At 36.0% G+C, this 16,342-nt stretch overlaps 1 protein-coding gene across 1 annotated transcript; it reads left to right on the forward strand.

Annotated features, from left to right (window-relative positions):
• The first annotated feature begins 3,350 nt into the window (after positions 1 to 3,350).
• LOC116177314 (probable protein phosphatase 2C 60) lies at positions 3,351 to 6,147 on the forward strand. Its single transcript, XM_031496255.1, has 6 exons — positions 3,351 to 3,582; positions 3,631 to 4,162; positions 4,208 to 4,498; positions 4,548 to 4,829; positions 5,093 to 5,445; positions 5,506 to 6,147. Exons 1-6 carry the CDS (start codon positions 3,472 to 3,474, stop codon positions 5,677 to 5,679), a joined length of 1,743 nt encoding a protein of 580 aa, XP_031352115.1. The 5' UTR covers positions 3,351 to 3,471; the 3' UTR covers positions 5,680 to 6,147.
• Positions 6,148 to 16,342: the final 10,195 nt, after the last annotated feature.

Here is a 16,342-nt window from a genome sequence, read left to right on the forward strand (position 1 = left end):
TTTACACGGGTTTTCTCCGCTTCTCTAAGTACGTAAATTTTAACTCTGAACATACAAATCTCCTATGTTCAATTCTTAAATATGCAAGTCAAATACCCCCTAAGATATACAAGCAATTTTCATCTTTTTCAAATGTTTTTTTAAAATAAACGTCAATATCTGAATTATTTATTAAATTATTGGTCAATCTTTCATCTCTCGATAAATCTATTAGGAAGATAAGTACTTTTTGACACGATATATTAACAATGGTATCCATGAATTTATTCCGAGAATAAATAAGGTATTGAGAAGTGGAAAGATTATAGGTATCTAGTACGTTGGGTACGCCAAAAAAAACTGCACTTTTTGATTGGAATATGCCACTTTCTGTGGTAATAGTTAATACCAAAAGGCAACTTTTGAGCTAAGGAGCCACTCGAAAATCCGTGCAGGAAACCAAAATGGTGGCCGTCAAAATGGCGCCATTAGCCGCAATATATTTTTTTGTATCTCTGCTCCTAATAGTCGATCCGATTTTAATTTTCTTTTTTTTTATTGAAAGCTCTCGTGACGAGGAAATTTTTTTGCTATATAACATCTATCTCTAAAACTTAAGGATTTAGCACAATTTTTAAAAAGTGTTTTTTTACGAATTTGAATCACAAGTAAGCTCAACCCGATTTTTATGTGTATAACTTGTCCACGTCAAATGTTAATATGTAAGGATTTGTATTATTCAGCCCAATATTCTGACTCTTAAGGTCTGATGATGAATCGGTCTATACGATTCGAAGTCGATTAGCTAAAGAAATATTAAAATTCAATTATTTGAAAAACGAGTTTTATTGTATCAATTTGTATCAACAAATAATTCACTACGTGGTTGCTATTTAAAAACAGTGTGTCCCCTTTGACCGTGCATAAGCAGTATGCTACTGACCCGACCCCAAATTGAATGTAGGTACGTGGATGGATTAGTAGCAAACTTTTTATAATTATGGATGTCATAAAAAGCTTCTTTAAAAAATGTTTTTAAGATAAAATTTTCACCCTGTATAAAAAGCATATCCGGAAAACGATTAGCGTCGCGGTTAGCATTACGAAAAAAACCGATAACACCTACAAAAATAATTCTTTTGTTAAGGGATACCCGGGGATACCTATAAAAAATATCAAAATGTATAGGCTGCCCTCGAGAACACCCTACTTGCGTCGCGCATCATAGGGATTTCAATGTAAAATTCATAACAGGCCATTATATTGGCTCCCCAAATTATTTTAGAGCAAAAATGTATTAAGGTTTTTTATAGAGAAAAATTTTTTACGTCAATCAACCGCGCGTTAGTTTCCAATTTTTTACATAATGAAGACAGAAAATTGGAAAAATAAAACCTGCATCTTTTTCAATAATCTGTGATGCCATGGAATTTTATAATACAAAAACTACAATATCCGTCATGCCATGGAATGTCTGCTATAAAACAAATCAAATTCTATCAAAAAGTATTATATTTAGAACAGCGAATTCAACATAAAGAAAGACCAAATTACTAAAAACGGTTTGCTAATACAACAATTGACAGTAAATTTTCGAATAAGTCACCATTAGCTGCAAGACAGTAACCAAGTCGATCATAAAATCCAGCTGCTAATTGACAACTTGACATCTTTTTGTTTTAGAAAATTCCATGGCATCGCAGATTATTCAAAAAGATGCGGGTTTTATTTTCTCAATTTTCCGTCTTTACTATGTAAAAAATTGAAAACTAACACGGTTTATTGACGTAAAAAATTTTTTTCTACAAAAAACCTTCATACATTTTTGCTCTAAAATAATTTGGGGAGCCATAATTAATCGCATGTTATGAATTTTACATTGAAATCCCTATGATGCGTGACGCAAGTCACCACCCTGTATACCTAAAAATACGTTTTAGGCTTCCCCTCAGGCTTCTCGTACCAACAAACCGTTACCATTAATCTCAACCATTGAGGCTCTATCGTCCGCTTACAGAAGGTGGATTCCCTGTATAATAAAAATGATTTAACTTATATGAATAGGTATCTCGAGAGAGTAAAAGTTGATATACGAGTGTTTGTTTAATTACTTTAAAAGCAGTGTATTTTCTGTTTTTCAGAGAAAAAAATTGACGAGGCTTTTCATTTCAATTTTCATAATGCTTGATCTCGTGCCTGATGAAACAAATAGCTGTATTGCGCATTTTTTCAAAAAAAAATATGGCGGATTGAAATTTTCCGAACTTGCAGGGTAGATACAAGGAGTTTTGGGGTTGTATCGATTGAATTTCTAAACGATGGCCTTTTTTGTCGAAAAGACCGGGATATTGCTCAATTAAGAGCTTACTTGTGATTCAAATTCGTAAAAAAACACTTTTTTAAAATTGTGCTAAATCCTTAAGTTTTAGAGATAAATGTTATATAACATAAAAGTTTCCTCGTCACAAGAGCTTTCAATCAAAATAGCATGGCATGGATTGCTATATATCTGTAGTGGTAATGTTTTGTGAGTTAGTTTTAGCATTGTATATTTTACATACCTACATGATACCTTAGTGTAAAGAATAGAACTTACACTATGATGATATACTTATAATGGTTTTAGGTAGTATCTCTGAATCGAATTAAGTTCATATGGTCGTACCTATGGATTCATCATGGACCAAAACTACAACGGAATGCTGTGTGACGAATCAAAAATTGCCCATGGATTTGTCATGAGTTGCACCCAGTAAAATATTTATTCCCTGTATATGGTGCTAACGACAGCACTAGATATAGCTTATTGTTAGTAGTTTACTACTGCGAAGATGCACAACAAGAGTAGGTACACAACATGTTATAAGTACATACCTATGGTTGGAAACAAAATAACAATGGTCGTAGTATTATTAAATTTATATAACCAAATTTGATGGTAGTACAATGGTTGAAAAATTGCCAATGGGGAAAAGTACCTAGATGAATGTGGATGAAATGATTTATTCCCTTCGCGTAAGGATAATCCGTATCACACAAAATAGTATAACTAACGGACCTATAAGTAGGACCTGGACCACCAGCAGATATCTCTCCCGGTAGCCCATAATAAAGCAGTGCACCTCTGCCTAAGGAATTATACATACGCTACCTGACGAAGACCTGGGTGCGTTGCAAAAGTATGGCGCATTATTGTGCGTTTCTAATTTCAATTTGCGAATTCTTCAAGCAAAGCGAGTACCTAACTAATAATATAATTACGATACATTTCATCAATGTTCGATTCAAATGTTTAAAATTCGAATTGCTCCCGCCATATTAAAAACAGGAAGTAAACTTTTGCCGCCAGATCGCAGCGCCATCAGCGGATAAATAATTAGTCAATTCAGCATGGACGCAAGTTAACATCATCGTTACCGGCATCGTGTGTTCATCAAATTTGTAAATCTGAACGAAATTTCCATTTTATATCGATACCATTTCATTAAAATTATGGGTTCGTACTTAGCAAAACCCATTACGGAAAAAATCTCAACCGATGAAGAAAATCACAGGTTAAAAATTGGTGCAAGTTCTATGCAAGGTTGGCGCGTTAGTCAGGAGGTAATTTCGTCTTCAACGGTTGCATTTTTAACGAAGCCTTTCTTTTAGGACGCTCACAATTGCCTTTTAGACTTCGACGTAAACACAGCCCTGTTCGCAGTGTACGATGGGCACGGAGGTCACGAAGTGGCCCACTACTGCGCTCAGAAACTACCAGACTTCATCAAGAGCTGTGAACCGTATAAAAGTAACGATCTGGAAAAGGCACTCGAAGAGTCATTTCTCGGTTTCGACGCTACAATCGAGACACCGAAAGTCATTACCCAGCTGAAAGAAATCGCGGGCGCCAAAGAAACTCAGAATGAGTCCGATAATAGTGACGTCGAAGAAAACGTCAGTAATTTGTATGAGGAGGCCACAATGCCCTTGGAGCAGGTGATAGAAAAGTATACGTCGAATTTAAAACACCCGCACATGCTCAACTTACAAAAAGACGACGACAAACAACCGGTTTCACCTTATCTTCGGGCGAAAAAGGATGGTCCATCAGTAAATGAGCCTTCGAGTTCTGGAGAAGGGATTGGTACCAGTTCGGGTAGCTCGCAAAGCGTGGTTAACCATAAGACCGAGGAAGTGCAAGGTTTGTTTCTTTTTATTTACACGCAAAATTAAAGTCGGGTTTTAGACGAAACTAAAGTGGAGAAATCAAGTGATGCCAAGGAGGAAAAACCTGTACAAAATGGTGAAACCGTTGTCCCGGCGGTGGAGAATAATGTCGATGGTCATCAGGAGAATGGGGAAATTGTTAAGAAGGGTAAGGGAAAGGCGCTGGCAAAGACTAAAGGTGTTCCCATGCCGTCTCCCATTAAAACACGACCTAAACGCAACGCACAGCAGCTTTACAGTACCCTGTTGAAGTTTGAATCGGAGAGCGAGTCTGAGGATGAAGAGGACAAAACCTTCCAAGGGCCTAATGGTAAATGACGCCCACTTTTGCTAACATAACCTCACAAATATGCTTGTAGACAATAGCGGATCCGACGATGAAGACAACAAACTGGATGAAGGCGATAATTCGAGTTCCGAATTGGGCGAAGAGGAGACAGACGAGCTGGAGGAGGAAGATATTGAGGAGGAAGAGGAGGGTGATTGTGATTCTATGGATGAGACCGATTTAGAGTTTGCCAGAAATATGCGAGAAGAGCCTGGATCTGATAGCGGATGTACGGCGGTTGTTGCGTTGTTGAGAGAGAATCAGCTGTACGTCGCAAACGCGGGCGATTCGCGGTGCATTGTATGCAGAAATGGTAAGCTTTTGTTTGGTTTTTTTGCGATTGACGAAGTTATTAGAGATCAATCTATTTTGGATCTTTTTATTTGGGAAAAATCTCCTCTATTACTCATTTTTGTTACATACCCAAAATGTGAAGGGGGGAGGGGGGTCTTTTATTCCTAATTGACATTTCTAACATACTGAAAAGTAGGGTTGAATCATATTATTTTTTTGCTTCCTGGTGCTTGGGGGGAGAGCAAAGTGAACAAGTGATTGTCAAGCTTTTTTCTCGTTTAGGTAAAGCGGTCGACATGAGTTTGGATCACAAACCAGAAGACGACCTTGAGACTCAAAGAATCCTGAAGGCCGGCGGACGAGTAACGCACGACGGTCGCGTGAACGGCGGCCTCAATCTCTCGCGCGCCATCGGCGATCACGCCTACAAGCAAAACAAGGAGTTGTCGGATCGCGAGCAAATGATCACCGCACTGCCGGACGTAAAAACGTTAACTATTAATCCGGGGGAGGACGAATTTATGGTGCTCGCGTGCGACGGAATTTGGAACTTTATGTCTAGTCAGCAGGTCGTCGATTTCGTCAAGTCAAAGTTGGAGAGCTCGCCGGGAAAGCTTTCCAAAATTTGTGAGGAGGTGAGCATCAAGGCTTGGGATGGTTTGTTTGAAAAAAACTTTTATTTTGCAATGTTTCAGATGTTTGATTATTGCTTGGCACCGGACACAATGTGCGATGGAACTGGCTGTGATAACATGACGGCTATCATCGTTCAGTTTAAAAGTAGTGTGTGTAAAAGGGCAGCGACCGACGATGAGGAGACAGAAAGTGTGAAACGTGCCAAGACTGATCATACGGAAGCTACTGTATAAATTTGTAAAAAAAACTGCTAGTTATTTTTAAGGGTATTATTTTCTTTCGTCTGGCAACAGATAACTTTTAAATGAAAAACATCATCCATCGTGTTAGTATTTTGTAGTTAGTTTTTAAATCGTGGTACAATAGTTCAAGGAGAAATATCGATTAATGTCACGTTTGTTTCAGTGACTATTGCAAATGCCACAGTAATAGGTGCCTTTTATATTTCAACAATCTGTGGTGGCTGTAAATAAACTGTAATTTTTTTATATTTATCCAAAAATGCTGTAACTTTGCTTAGTATATTTATAAGGTTTATTCTAAGAAAACCGTCACACTTATCTTTGTTCTTTTATGTTACGAAAAGTTAAATTTGTTTTCTCCCATGCTGTTGCTAGAGTTTAGGTATTGACATGAATGTATACATAAGTTCATTTCATCTCATATTCCTCACATCATAGTATTTTTATTACACATTTACAATAAATTATTTACGTAAAATGTCATTGTTTTTAAATTACCTTTCAGAGCTAGGCAGAATACTTTCAAAAAGTATTTGAATACTAAATAGTAAATACTTTACACAAATCAAAGGTATTTGATTACTAAATACTTTTACGTCCAGCACAAGCGAATACTAGATACAGATACATTGAAAAGTATTCAAATTCTTTAAAAAATAAGTATTCAAATACTTTAGAACTTTGAATATAGACTACTATAATCAAAGCTTTAGAATGTATTCGAATACTTTCAAAAGTAAGCAAAAAAATTGTCTCAGATCGACCCGGAAAAAAATTTTCTTATAGAATGAGGCCTGTAGAATCCATAATTTCAAACAGTTCCAAGATTGGGCTACTAGTTCAAAAGTTACAGCCCTTTGAATTTTCTTTCGAAATTGATTAGTCTATAACTTTTGATTGAGAAGTCTGATCGAAAAAGTACGAATTGTTTTGGATTCTACGCACCAAAATTAATAAGAAAAAGTGTTTTCCCGAGAAATTTTGGTGTAGTCGATTTTTGGTAAAAAAGGAAGGTTATACACTGCCTTTTTTTGAGGCTCGCAAAAAAAACTTGTCTCAGATCGGCCCGGAAAAAAAATTTTCTTATAGAATGTGGCCTGTAGAATCCATAATTTCAAACAGTTCCAAGATTGGGCTACTAGTTCAAAAGTTACAGCCCTTTGAATTTTCTTTCGAAATTGGTTTCTAGTCTATAACTTTTGATTGAAAAGTCTAATCGAAAAAGTACGAATTGTTTTGGATTCTACGCACCAAAATGAATACGAAAAAGTGTTTTCCCGAGAAATTTTGGTGTAGTCGATTTTTGGGAAAAAAGGAACGTTATACACTGCCTTTTTTTTGAGGCCCCGAGAAAAATTGTCTCGGATCGACCGGAAAAAAACATTTCCTTATAGAATATGGCTTGTAGATTCCATAATTTCAAACAGTTCCAAGATTGGGCTACTATTTATCTACTATCTACTTATCTTGTTTCTCATTACGATTTCCCTACCATAAACTAGCGGACTACATACATTTGTGTCAATGTTGTGATTGCTTATAAAATAAAATCCAATTTAATTAAGGAAGTCAGATCTATCTACTTATCTTGTTTCTCATTACGATTTCCCTACCATAAACTAGCGGACTACATACATTATTTGTGTCAATGTTGTGATTGCTTATATAAAATAAAATCCAATTTAATTAAGGAAGTCAGATTTAAACAAACAAAAATTCGGAGAAAATAAAGAAACATGTAAAAATTAGCATCAGTATTTCTCAAATTCGTATTCGTAAGTTCATGTACCCCGCATATTCCCTTCAACTTTCCCTTAAGCTCTCAAATACTCCCCCTATAGTATCTCTGAACCTCTCCCAAGTTGTTCTCAAGTTTTTCATTAGCTTCCCCCAAATTTCTCTCAGAGTACCCACCAACTATCCTTCAAACTTCCTCATAGGCTGCATTCAAAGCTGTTCAAGTTGTTCTCAAGTCACCCTCAAGTTCCTTTTATTAAGCTTCCTTCATGTTCTCATCACATTCTTCCGAGGTTCCTCTGGCCTTCATTTTAAGTTGTTCTCTATTTCTTCTCAGGTTCTTCTAAAATTCCCACATTATCTTTTATCTATCCATGTTCTAATTTCCTAAATTTCTCTAAAAGTCGTTATTGCTTTCATGTTGATTTGAAACTTGAAAGTTTGAATCAATTTCTAAGATTCCCATCTAGAACTGGAATACGATTTCAGTTAGATGTTCGTTAAATTTCCTCTTCCAAAAAAAAACGCCTATATAGTTACTCATCGTCCAAATAACAGGCTATATAATGAGCAAGTTCCAGTAAAAAATACCTTTGAGTTTGTTCTGTTCGTGTTTCATTCAGAAAGGTTACACGAAAACGGTTTGCTGGGAGGTAAATGACATTACTCCCCAGTCTCTATGCAAGGTTATACAATTAAACGTGTTCATGACCTCAGTACTCACTGAAAATAAAAATAAACCGATACACCTGACCTTAATTCATTTTTTACTACCTATCTTTTTTTTCGGTTTATCGATTTGCTACCTACTCAACCCTGGCGCATTAAAAACAAGTGGATTGGAGAAAATGGAAAGAAAAAGAAACGCGAGCCACACAAAACTATCAACACGATTCTTGGAATTTACGTGTATATGACGACATGTTGTACACGTCACGCTTACGCCTACGCTCGTAAAACCCACGCAAAAATCGATAGTGTCATACCTTGCGTCGCAACGGTGAAATATTAAGTCGCTAAGTTTTCTAGTTGAAAATGCAATAGCTGCATAATATCTAGATTTGAGATATACCCGATTTGTACAAGCACTTTGAATAGGCCCTTTGGTTACAGTTTGCGCTAATGATATTCTGATGTTTCCACGTTGAGAGAAATTGAAGCATTTCCCTGAGTGAAAGCCTCAACATGGGCGACTAACAGAACAAAAGGATATTAATAGATAGGTATCCAAAATGACTCTGTGATCAAACATTACATCTGATTTTCGATTAGTTTCTTCAACTGACTAATAAGTACATTAATACTTAGTAGGTTTTAGGTAGGTATAGCTAGTTACCAAAAGGCAAAAAGTAAGTTTCCCCGACTCTTAACCGAATTTGTGACAGAAACATGAGAAATAATCCAAAACATTTTCCAGCCCTCGATTACGAGATTATTTTCTCAACCACAACCAATCACAATTAATGAAATGCCCTTTCAACGGAAAACTGCACGCTTCGCCACAACATCAGTATCGGAAAGTTTGTGCCGTAAACGATTTTCGTTCTTTCTATTGCGAGCCAAAAAGGAAAATGAAAGACTTTTAACCTAATAAAACCAATCAAATTTCCTCCTCTTTAAATCTTCAGCTTTCCAACCCCAATTTCGTATGGTATTCGAGAAAAAGTGACATTTCGTACCTACATAGGTACACTTATTGCCCTCAATAGAACGAAAAGCTCATCTCCTAACTCAGAAATGTCTACTACAAATTCTGAATTTGGAACATGCAAAACAAAATTTGATATTATAACAAGCTTAATCAAGTCGCGTCTCCTCGTAATTACAAAATTATTACGCATATTGTATAATGAATAATGCAGTAATCAAAGAGAAGCGTTGCGCCTTTTTTTTACAATTTTGTTAGGACGATGGCGCAAATCGCATTACGAATTTACTTTCTGTTTTTTTAATACCGGAATATGAGCTTAAACGAGCAATTCGTGCACGTTCAATCCTTGTTAGAACAAGCGAAATTGCTTTGCATATATACTTGCAGTTCGATACTAAGATTGTATGCACGTGCGCAATTTCTTTGAAATATTGTAGCCAAATATAATTTTAGGGTACAGAAAGTGAGAATAAGTAGCTTTGCGTGCTTGGAAAAGGGAAATTACGTGATATTCATGTAATATTAAACAGTAAATTTGGTGGATTCTGAAAATATGATTAGCTGCATATCGTATTACATCATATACAACAAAATCAAGGGAATCCTCTCAATTTAAAATTTTTTGTAAGCACTTTAACTCATTCTCGCTCTATTAAGTTTCCAATTCAATCACGCTGCACTTTGGAGTCCCAGGAGTCTAAGTGCAAAAGCGCCGTCACCTTGTTTTAATCAATTTTTCTACCCTCTGCGAACTGAAAAAGTCTTATAAGTCGTTTGCATAGCGAGCCAAAGGGATTACTGCTCTATTTCGCAGGAATGTCGGGTTTCTAATACTCATTTTTTATAAATTCATTTTTAAAACTCGATTTGTATGTAGGTATGTTCAAAGTTTCAAACAACAGGCGCTTATTCTGAGAACATTCAAATTTCAACTTGTAATAACTGCGCAAAACGGTAAAAAACACAAAACGTTGCATTATATTAAGTAATTACAGCCTCCATCAGGTATAACTGCTTGTTTATAATTAGCGAATGTAGTAATATAACGGCAGTAGGTATTAAGACCTATTTAAGAGTTCCTTTCATCAAGCAGCACTCAATTTGCAATAAACTACTGATGTATTTTTCAAAAATAGTTATTTATACAAGACGATAAAGGGATATGATGTTAATTCACGAGATGGTTAGTTTCCCTTCATCGTCGTGCATAATACAAAACTTTATTTTATAGCTCTAAACCCATTCTAGCTTTTCCATATGAAAATCCCAGTTTTTGCAGGTTTTTTGACACTGGACAATAAATCGGAAATTTCAGATGTCTTGTATGTAAAAAATGAGACCGAATGAAAAAATATTGCGTTATTCATAACGATATATTTGACATTCTGGGATATCTCGGCTATTCCACTAGGGAGGCCGTGGGACTTTTTTGAGTGTCATCCTGGAAGGTGCCCGAACATATTCCAAAAGGTTCCGCTTATTATATTATATTATATATCCAATTTTACTATAGTATCTGCTACACAAATTCTTACGCAGACGCAGACATCAATAGGCTTTCACTATTTCGTGGAAACTAACCATCAGACAGAGTTAATGGTGACATGAAAAATTAATTAAGAAATGTATGTCCTCTGAAGGGATTTAAGTGATCTGTCTTTAACTCAAACTATTAAAATTATTTTATTCTCAACGGCTCTGTTAAATATTTTATGTAATGAAATAATTTATACCATAACTAGCTTAGTAATCTATAAATTATTGATCACTTAGATTGATGTACTTCATAAATTCTCATAAATCGATCTCTTCAGGAATGATAGAATAACTTTAAGTGCAAATTTCTTATATAAAATTCCTAAAAACGGGCGACTTTGTTTTTATAGAATGCAAAACATTCAACTAAGGTTAGCAGAAATTTCGAAAATTGGATGGTCGAACGCCTTTATTTAGTGACTCGTTGAAAGTGAGTCTCGAAAAATTGTTGAAGAAATCGGTACAACCATACTTGAGGTTTCTCACCATTGCTTAGTTATTATTTAGTTTATTTATGGGAAAAATTACCAATGTTCCGCAGTATGGAAATGTCCAAAGTTACCCTTATAACTGAGAGTTTGCATCAAAAGAAAGCACAAATTAATTGTCTTTTACCCTTTTACCGGTTGCCGTTTTAGTTATAAATTTTATTAGCATCTAGCACTTTAATTAATAAATTTGTTCTAACGTAACTTGTCACTCTAGCGCAATGAAATGTTTGCACCTTAATCAGATCGTGCAATGGCCCGCAAATATTCATGTGCGCATTAAAAAAGTAACTTATTCCCACTGTTCACAGTTGATAATTATGTTAGTTCCCTTGTTGGCAGCTGCCATTATCGATGTCAATATTACACTTCAGCATCACGTTCCGCAAAAACTAGGTATTTTGTTAAAATCTGAAACAACGACGTTTCCAATTGATTACCATTAAGATTTTATGCCGGAACATTACGGGCGTGTTTCGAAGAAGCTAAGTTTTTAATATTTAAGGGGCTGTATTTTTAAAATTTAGATTAAGCACCAGAATAGCCGTACAATTACGTACTCGCAACGGAAATTCTAACGTGAAAATACCGTGGAACATCCGCACGACATCAGAGAAGTTGATCGCGAGGGTAAATGAATTCAAAATTGAATAATTCAAAATTGAATGTTTGGTGGGATTGCGGCCAAAGTTTGCGATTTCGAGAAACGAGAAAATCACCGCGTCGTTGTGTATTTTAAGGTTTATCATATATGTAAATTGGTTATTAAAATTTATTCGCCTTCGGTAATTCCGAATGGCTTGGACGACCGACGAGTCCAATTCCAATCTAGATATTAATTCTCAGCCAAACACTTCAGCGTAATGCGATTAAGTCCAAAAAGGCACGGGAGAGTATATTAGAAATTGATATAATTTCACTGTGCCTCAGCGCTATCCTCCATTGATTTGCAGCCTTCCTCCACTATTACGCGTTATTACTATATTTCGCCCCCGGTTGTTTATTATAATGAATGAGAAGATAAAGAAAGATCATTATTAACAACCTTGTTGGTTTAGGTTAAAGCAATGGGTAGCGTGGATGATATCGATTCTAGCGGCGGCGGCGCGCTTGCATTGTAAAAGGCGGCAGACGGAGGGTGGCTTTGACAAGGGTTATACTCTAGTGCAGTGTGACATCATGGCAGACCAGCTTGGTCCTTCGTGGTAGTGAAGTGATCCTTGCAATAACCGCGAAAATTTATTTGCTTCAACACTCTACAAACGCTCTATTGGTAAGTTGCCTGTTGTCATACTGTTGCGACCTCAATTTGAGAGAAATTCAAAATTTGCCGTCAGTCTCCTTTCAACTTACATAGTTGTCGCTGAACTTTGACATTGCTGTATATTCCTTGACAACTGAATTGCTGTACAGCAGATTTGAGAACGCACTCGTCCAGCTTCATCGTTATGTTCAACAAGCATAATTGCCTAAATCAAACATTATTTCACAGCATAAAAGATTGAAATTTACTTTGGGTCCACTTAGACGTCTTCGAATAGCGATTGATGTTGGCCCAATCGCATTCAAGAATCCGTTTTTATGACTAAACATTAAAATAGTGCCCAATAAATCATAGTTCACTTCTAAATGTGTGCGGAAATGTTTCGTGTCCCAAAATGGGAAATGGTCACGCATATCCGCGCTGTTACAAATAAGTCAAGTCTCAATGAATAAGCGAAATTTTTGCATTAAAAATCCGAACAAACTTGTTGCTCTTTGTCGAAGCGGTTAATAACTTAATTGAGAAAAACAAAAAAACATAGAAATCATAATACTTAAATATAATTCGGACTCGTGTAATTTTCCTTTGAATCAAAAAACTGCTACGGAAGACTGACTTGCGTAGGGGTGTTTCGGCGCCAGAATTTTTACTAAAATAATATAGACCGAAGCCTTACTTTTAAATCAGAAGTGTGACCCAGAACGGCAGCGCATTCACTGGATTAACTCGTTTTCTCTTTTATGCGCTGCAACGGCACCATTATGTTATCAGATCTTTGCGAATTGTTCAGTGTGTAGGGCCAAAATAGCGGAAAATTAACAAATTTGTACCTATACTGTAGCATAAACGTAATAACAATCACCTCTCCTTCTTTTACCGCCGCATTGCAAGAAATATCCAACAACCCCTAATCTAATATTCCGAATTCAGTTTCGCCTTTATCGTTATTAACTTCTTTCGTAAACAGGGTGAGTGATACATGATCAGTTAAGCGTTCAGGATCCAACTTTGAAGTCGATATAAGACTTTTTTTTCTCAAACGCACTGCACCCCTTTGAGTAGGGTTGTGCCAAACATTGCAATTGAATATTTCTGAAGATAATTAGGACGCCAATGCGTGTTACACGAAAATTGGAGTTTAGACATGAATTGATAAAATTCTCTATTATTTGATGGCGATGAGGGTTGGAGGATTTAAGGTAGATATTATAAAAGGTGTTTTAGGCAGTTTTGAACTTCTCTTTAAACTTTTGCTCACCTATTGTCCGTTTTACCAACTAACTCTATTTGCAACTTACAAGCACATTTGTTGTAAATTCATGTATGGAGAATCATACGATGTAAACGCGACCCATTTGTTCGCTGGTATTCTGCAAAGGGTTGTCTTAGATTGCCCAGACTTGCCTATAAGTTAAGGGATGCAATAAACCTTAAGTAGTAAGTAATGTCATTTTACTGACGAGTTTTGTATAACATTTTACCCGAAATCGTATTTTAATATAACATTTCAATTTGTATATATAATGTCAATCTGTCAGTGATGACAGGAATCATTATAGATATTAGAAATGTCACAAATGCGGCCGGTAAAGTGGCGGTGCGGCCGGTAAAGTGGTAGGTGCGGCCGATAAAGTGGTGGGTGCGGCCAGTAATGTGACAAGCGACAGGACACGTAGTCTGCTCTGCCTCTGTCATAGAAACTCAAATTTCCTGACAAGAAGTAGGCATGAAAATGAAGGTTTCAGGACGATTTTGGGTAAACTTCTTTGTTTATCACAAACTCGTAAGCGAAAGAACTTGCTACTAATCAGGCTGCTAGAGAATTTTTCTTTTCCCGGAATCTACTGTAATTTGTTTGCGGTTAACTTCGAGAGAGCTTCGGTTCGAGATTTAAATAGATAAAGAGGCAGGAGAGCGAGAATTGTAAGTTGATTTTCGCAAGTAAGCACGTATCATTTCAGGTACGCGAAGAACAATAATACTTAGCGTCCCCGAATTGGTACAGGCTGGCTCGCGAAAATTAGCTTACCATCCTCGCGCTCTTCCACCTCTTTTACTATTTGAATCTCGCCCGTTAGAAAAACCGAAACGGGCCCTCTTTTCTGAACGCAATAACCTCGATTGGCGTGCCCTAACAACTGGTTACCGCCAGACACACTTTTCTTCACGTTTGCTATGAAGCCGCATATACACGGTGTCCATTTTTCGAGTACAACTATGGGGATCTCGTTTAGCTTAAGAGATAGAAAGTTGGTTAAATGGGGGCAAAGTTGCGAATTTCCGTGCTGAATAACAATTTGAAAAGAAATTTAAAAGATCATCAATAGTTTTGAAAATATCGCAAAAAAGCGAAACTTTCTGATTTTCGTTTTTAATTTTTTCATGGTAAACTAATCGTACTAGACATTTCTAATTAACACATTATTCAGACGGTTTTTAATGAATATTTTGAATATGGCATCCCGTATTTAATAACTTTTAAGATGACGGATACACACGTTTAGTTTTTCTTATGGGCGCGATTTTGAATTTTGACATTTTGAGATTACGTCTTTTTTTCTCTTTACAACGATATATCACACATGGAGGTGCAGTATCACATTTTTCCTAAAAATACAATTTTTAATTTTTTGGGAAGAGTGCTTTGGAAAAACAAAACGTTATTTTATTGTGAACAAAAGTTTGACAGCTGGATCCATCTGTCTGGTTGCAGCGTTGGCAGGGAATTAGCTGTGTTGAGAAAATTCGATTTTCATCTGTACAGAATTGAACCTTCGTTTTGCAAGAAAATTATAATTCAAATTAGAACAAAATACATAAGAATAACTAATAATTTCGCAATAAAACTAGCACAAACGTAAATGACACTACTTGAAATAAGTCAACCTTTTGTTCAAAACGAAAGAACGTTTCGTTTTTGCAAAGCACCCTTCGCAGAAAATGAGAATTGTGTTTTTGGGAAAAAATGTGATACTAAACCACCACGTCTGTGTGTCTCCGTCATCTTAAAAGGTATTAAAAACGGGATGCCATATTCAAAATCTTCATTAAAAACTGTCTAGTACGATTAGCAATTCATAAAACAACAAAAGTCATGGCTATTGCTACTAATAACAGCAATGTTGAAATTTATTTTTAAATTTGCAGGTATACCACAAGCTTAATAAAACTTGTAAAAACATGCACCTTTTAATTATGAACAACTTTAAACTACAGTTTTTTCTGTAAAATGTACAGGAGGGCAGGATATTGCATATAACTAATTTCCCATGTTAAATCCCTATGTTCCTACTTACCGTGCACCACCCGGTATACCAAATGATATATTATTATGAATAATAAATAAAGTATTAGTCTGGAGATATTCCTTCTCAACTAATTCTCAAGTTTCTTTCAAATTCCTTTCGACCACCTCTCAAGTCTCTCTAAAATCCTCACGTTTTCCTAAAGTTCCACTCGCATCCCCTATTTCTCAAACTTTCTACATGTTTCCCTTAATTTTCTTTTAAGTACCTCTTTCCGGAAGTTCAAATCATTTTCTACCCCAATTCCACTACAGCTTCCCCCTAGCTCCTCGAATATCCCCTGAAGTTTCAATAAAATTGTCAACTTACCCTCACACGTTCCCTTTAAGTTTTTCTCAATTACCTCCCAAGTTGTCATATTCACTTCATGTTTCACTCAAGCCTAAACTTCTATTAGGTCTATTCGAAAATGTCCGACAACGCACCCTCATGGAGTTCCCCTTTAGTTTCATTCAAATTCGTATCAAATTTTTCTCAAGATATGTTGATTCAATTCAAGGATTTAGACTAAGCGAAAAAACGCTTATACTGTTAGCAAACGTTTAAATTGCGTACACAAGCGTAATCAAAACACAATATAAAAGAATGAATAATTTATATAAACAAACTGTATAAATGTTTGTAAAATTAACAAAAAAAAAGCTCCAACATGTCAAATTTGCATTACAGTGGG

This window comes from Photinus pyralis, unplaced genomic scaffold (genome assembly GCF_008802855.1).
Source record: "Photinus pyralis isolate 1611_PpyrPB1 unplaced genomic scaffold, Ppyr1.3 Ppyr1.4_LG7, whole genome shotgun sequence".
NCBI classification, from domain to species: domain Eukaryota; kingdom Metazoa; phylum Arthropoda; class Insecta; order Coleoptera; family Lampyridae; genus Photinus; species Photinus pyralis.

Coding starts and splice junctions, on each gene's coding strand:
- LOC116177314 (XM_031496255.1), top strand. CDS start 3,472: ATGGGTTCGTACTTAGCAAAACCCATTACGGAAAAAATCTCAACCGAT. Junction 4,830..5,092: donor GTGCATTGTATGCAGAAATG/GTAAGCTTTTGT, acceptor TTTCTCGTTTAG/GTAAAGCGGTCGACATGAGT. Junction 5,446..5,505: donor TTTCCAAAATTTGTGAGGAG/GTGAGCATCAAG, acceptor GCAATGTTTCAG/ATGTTTGATTATTGCTTGGC.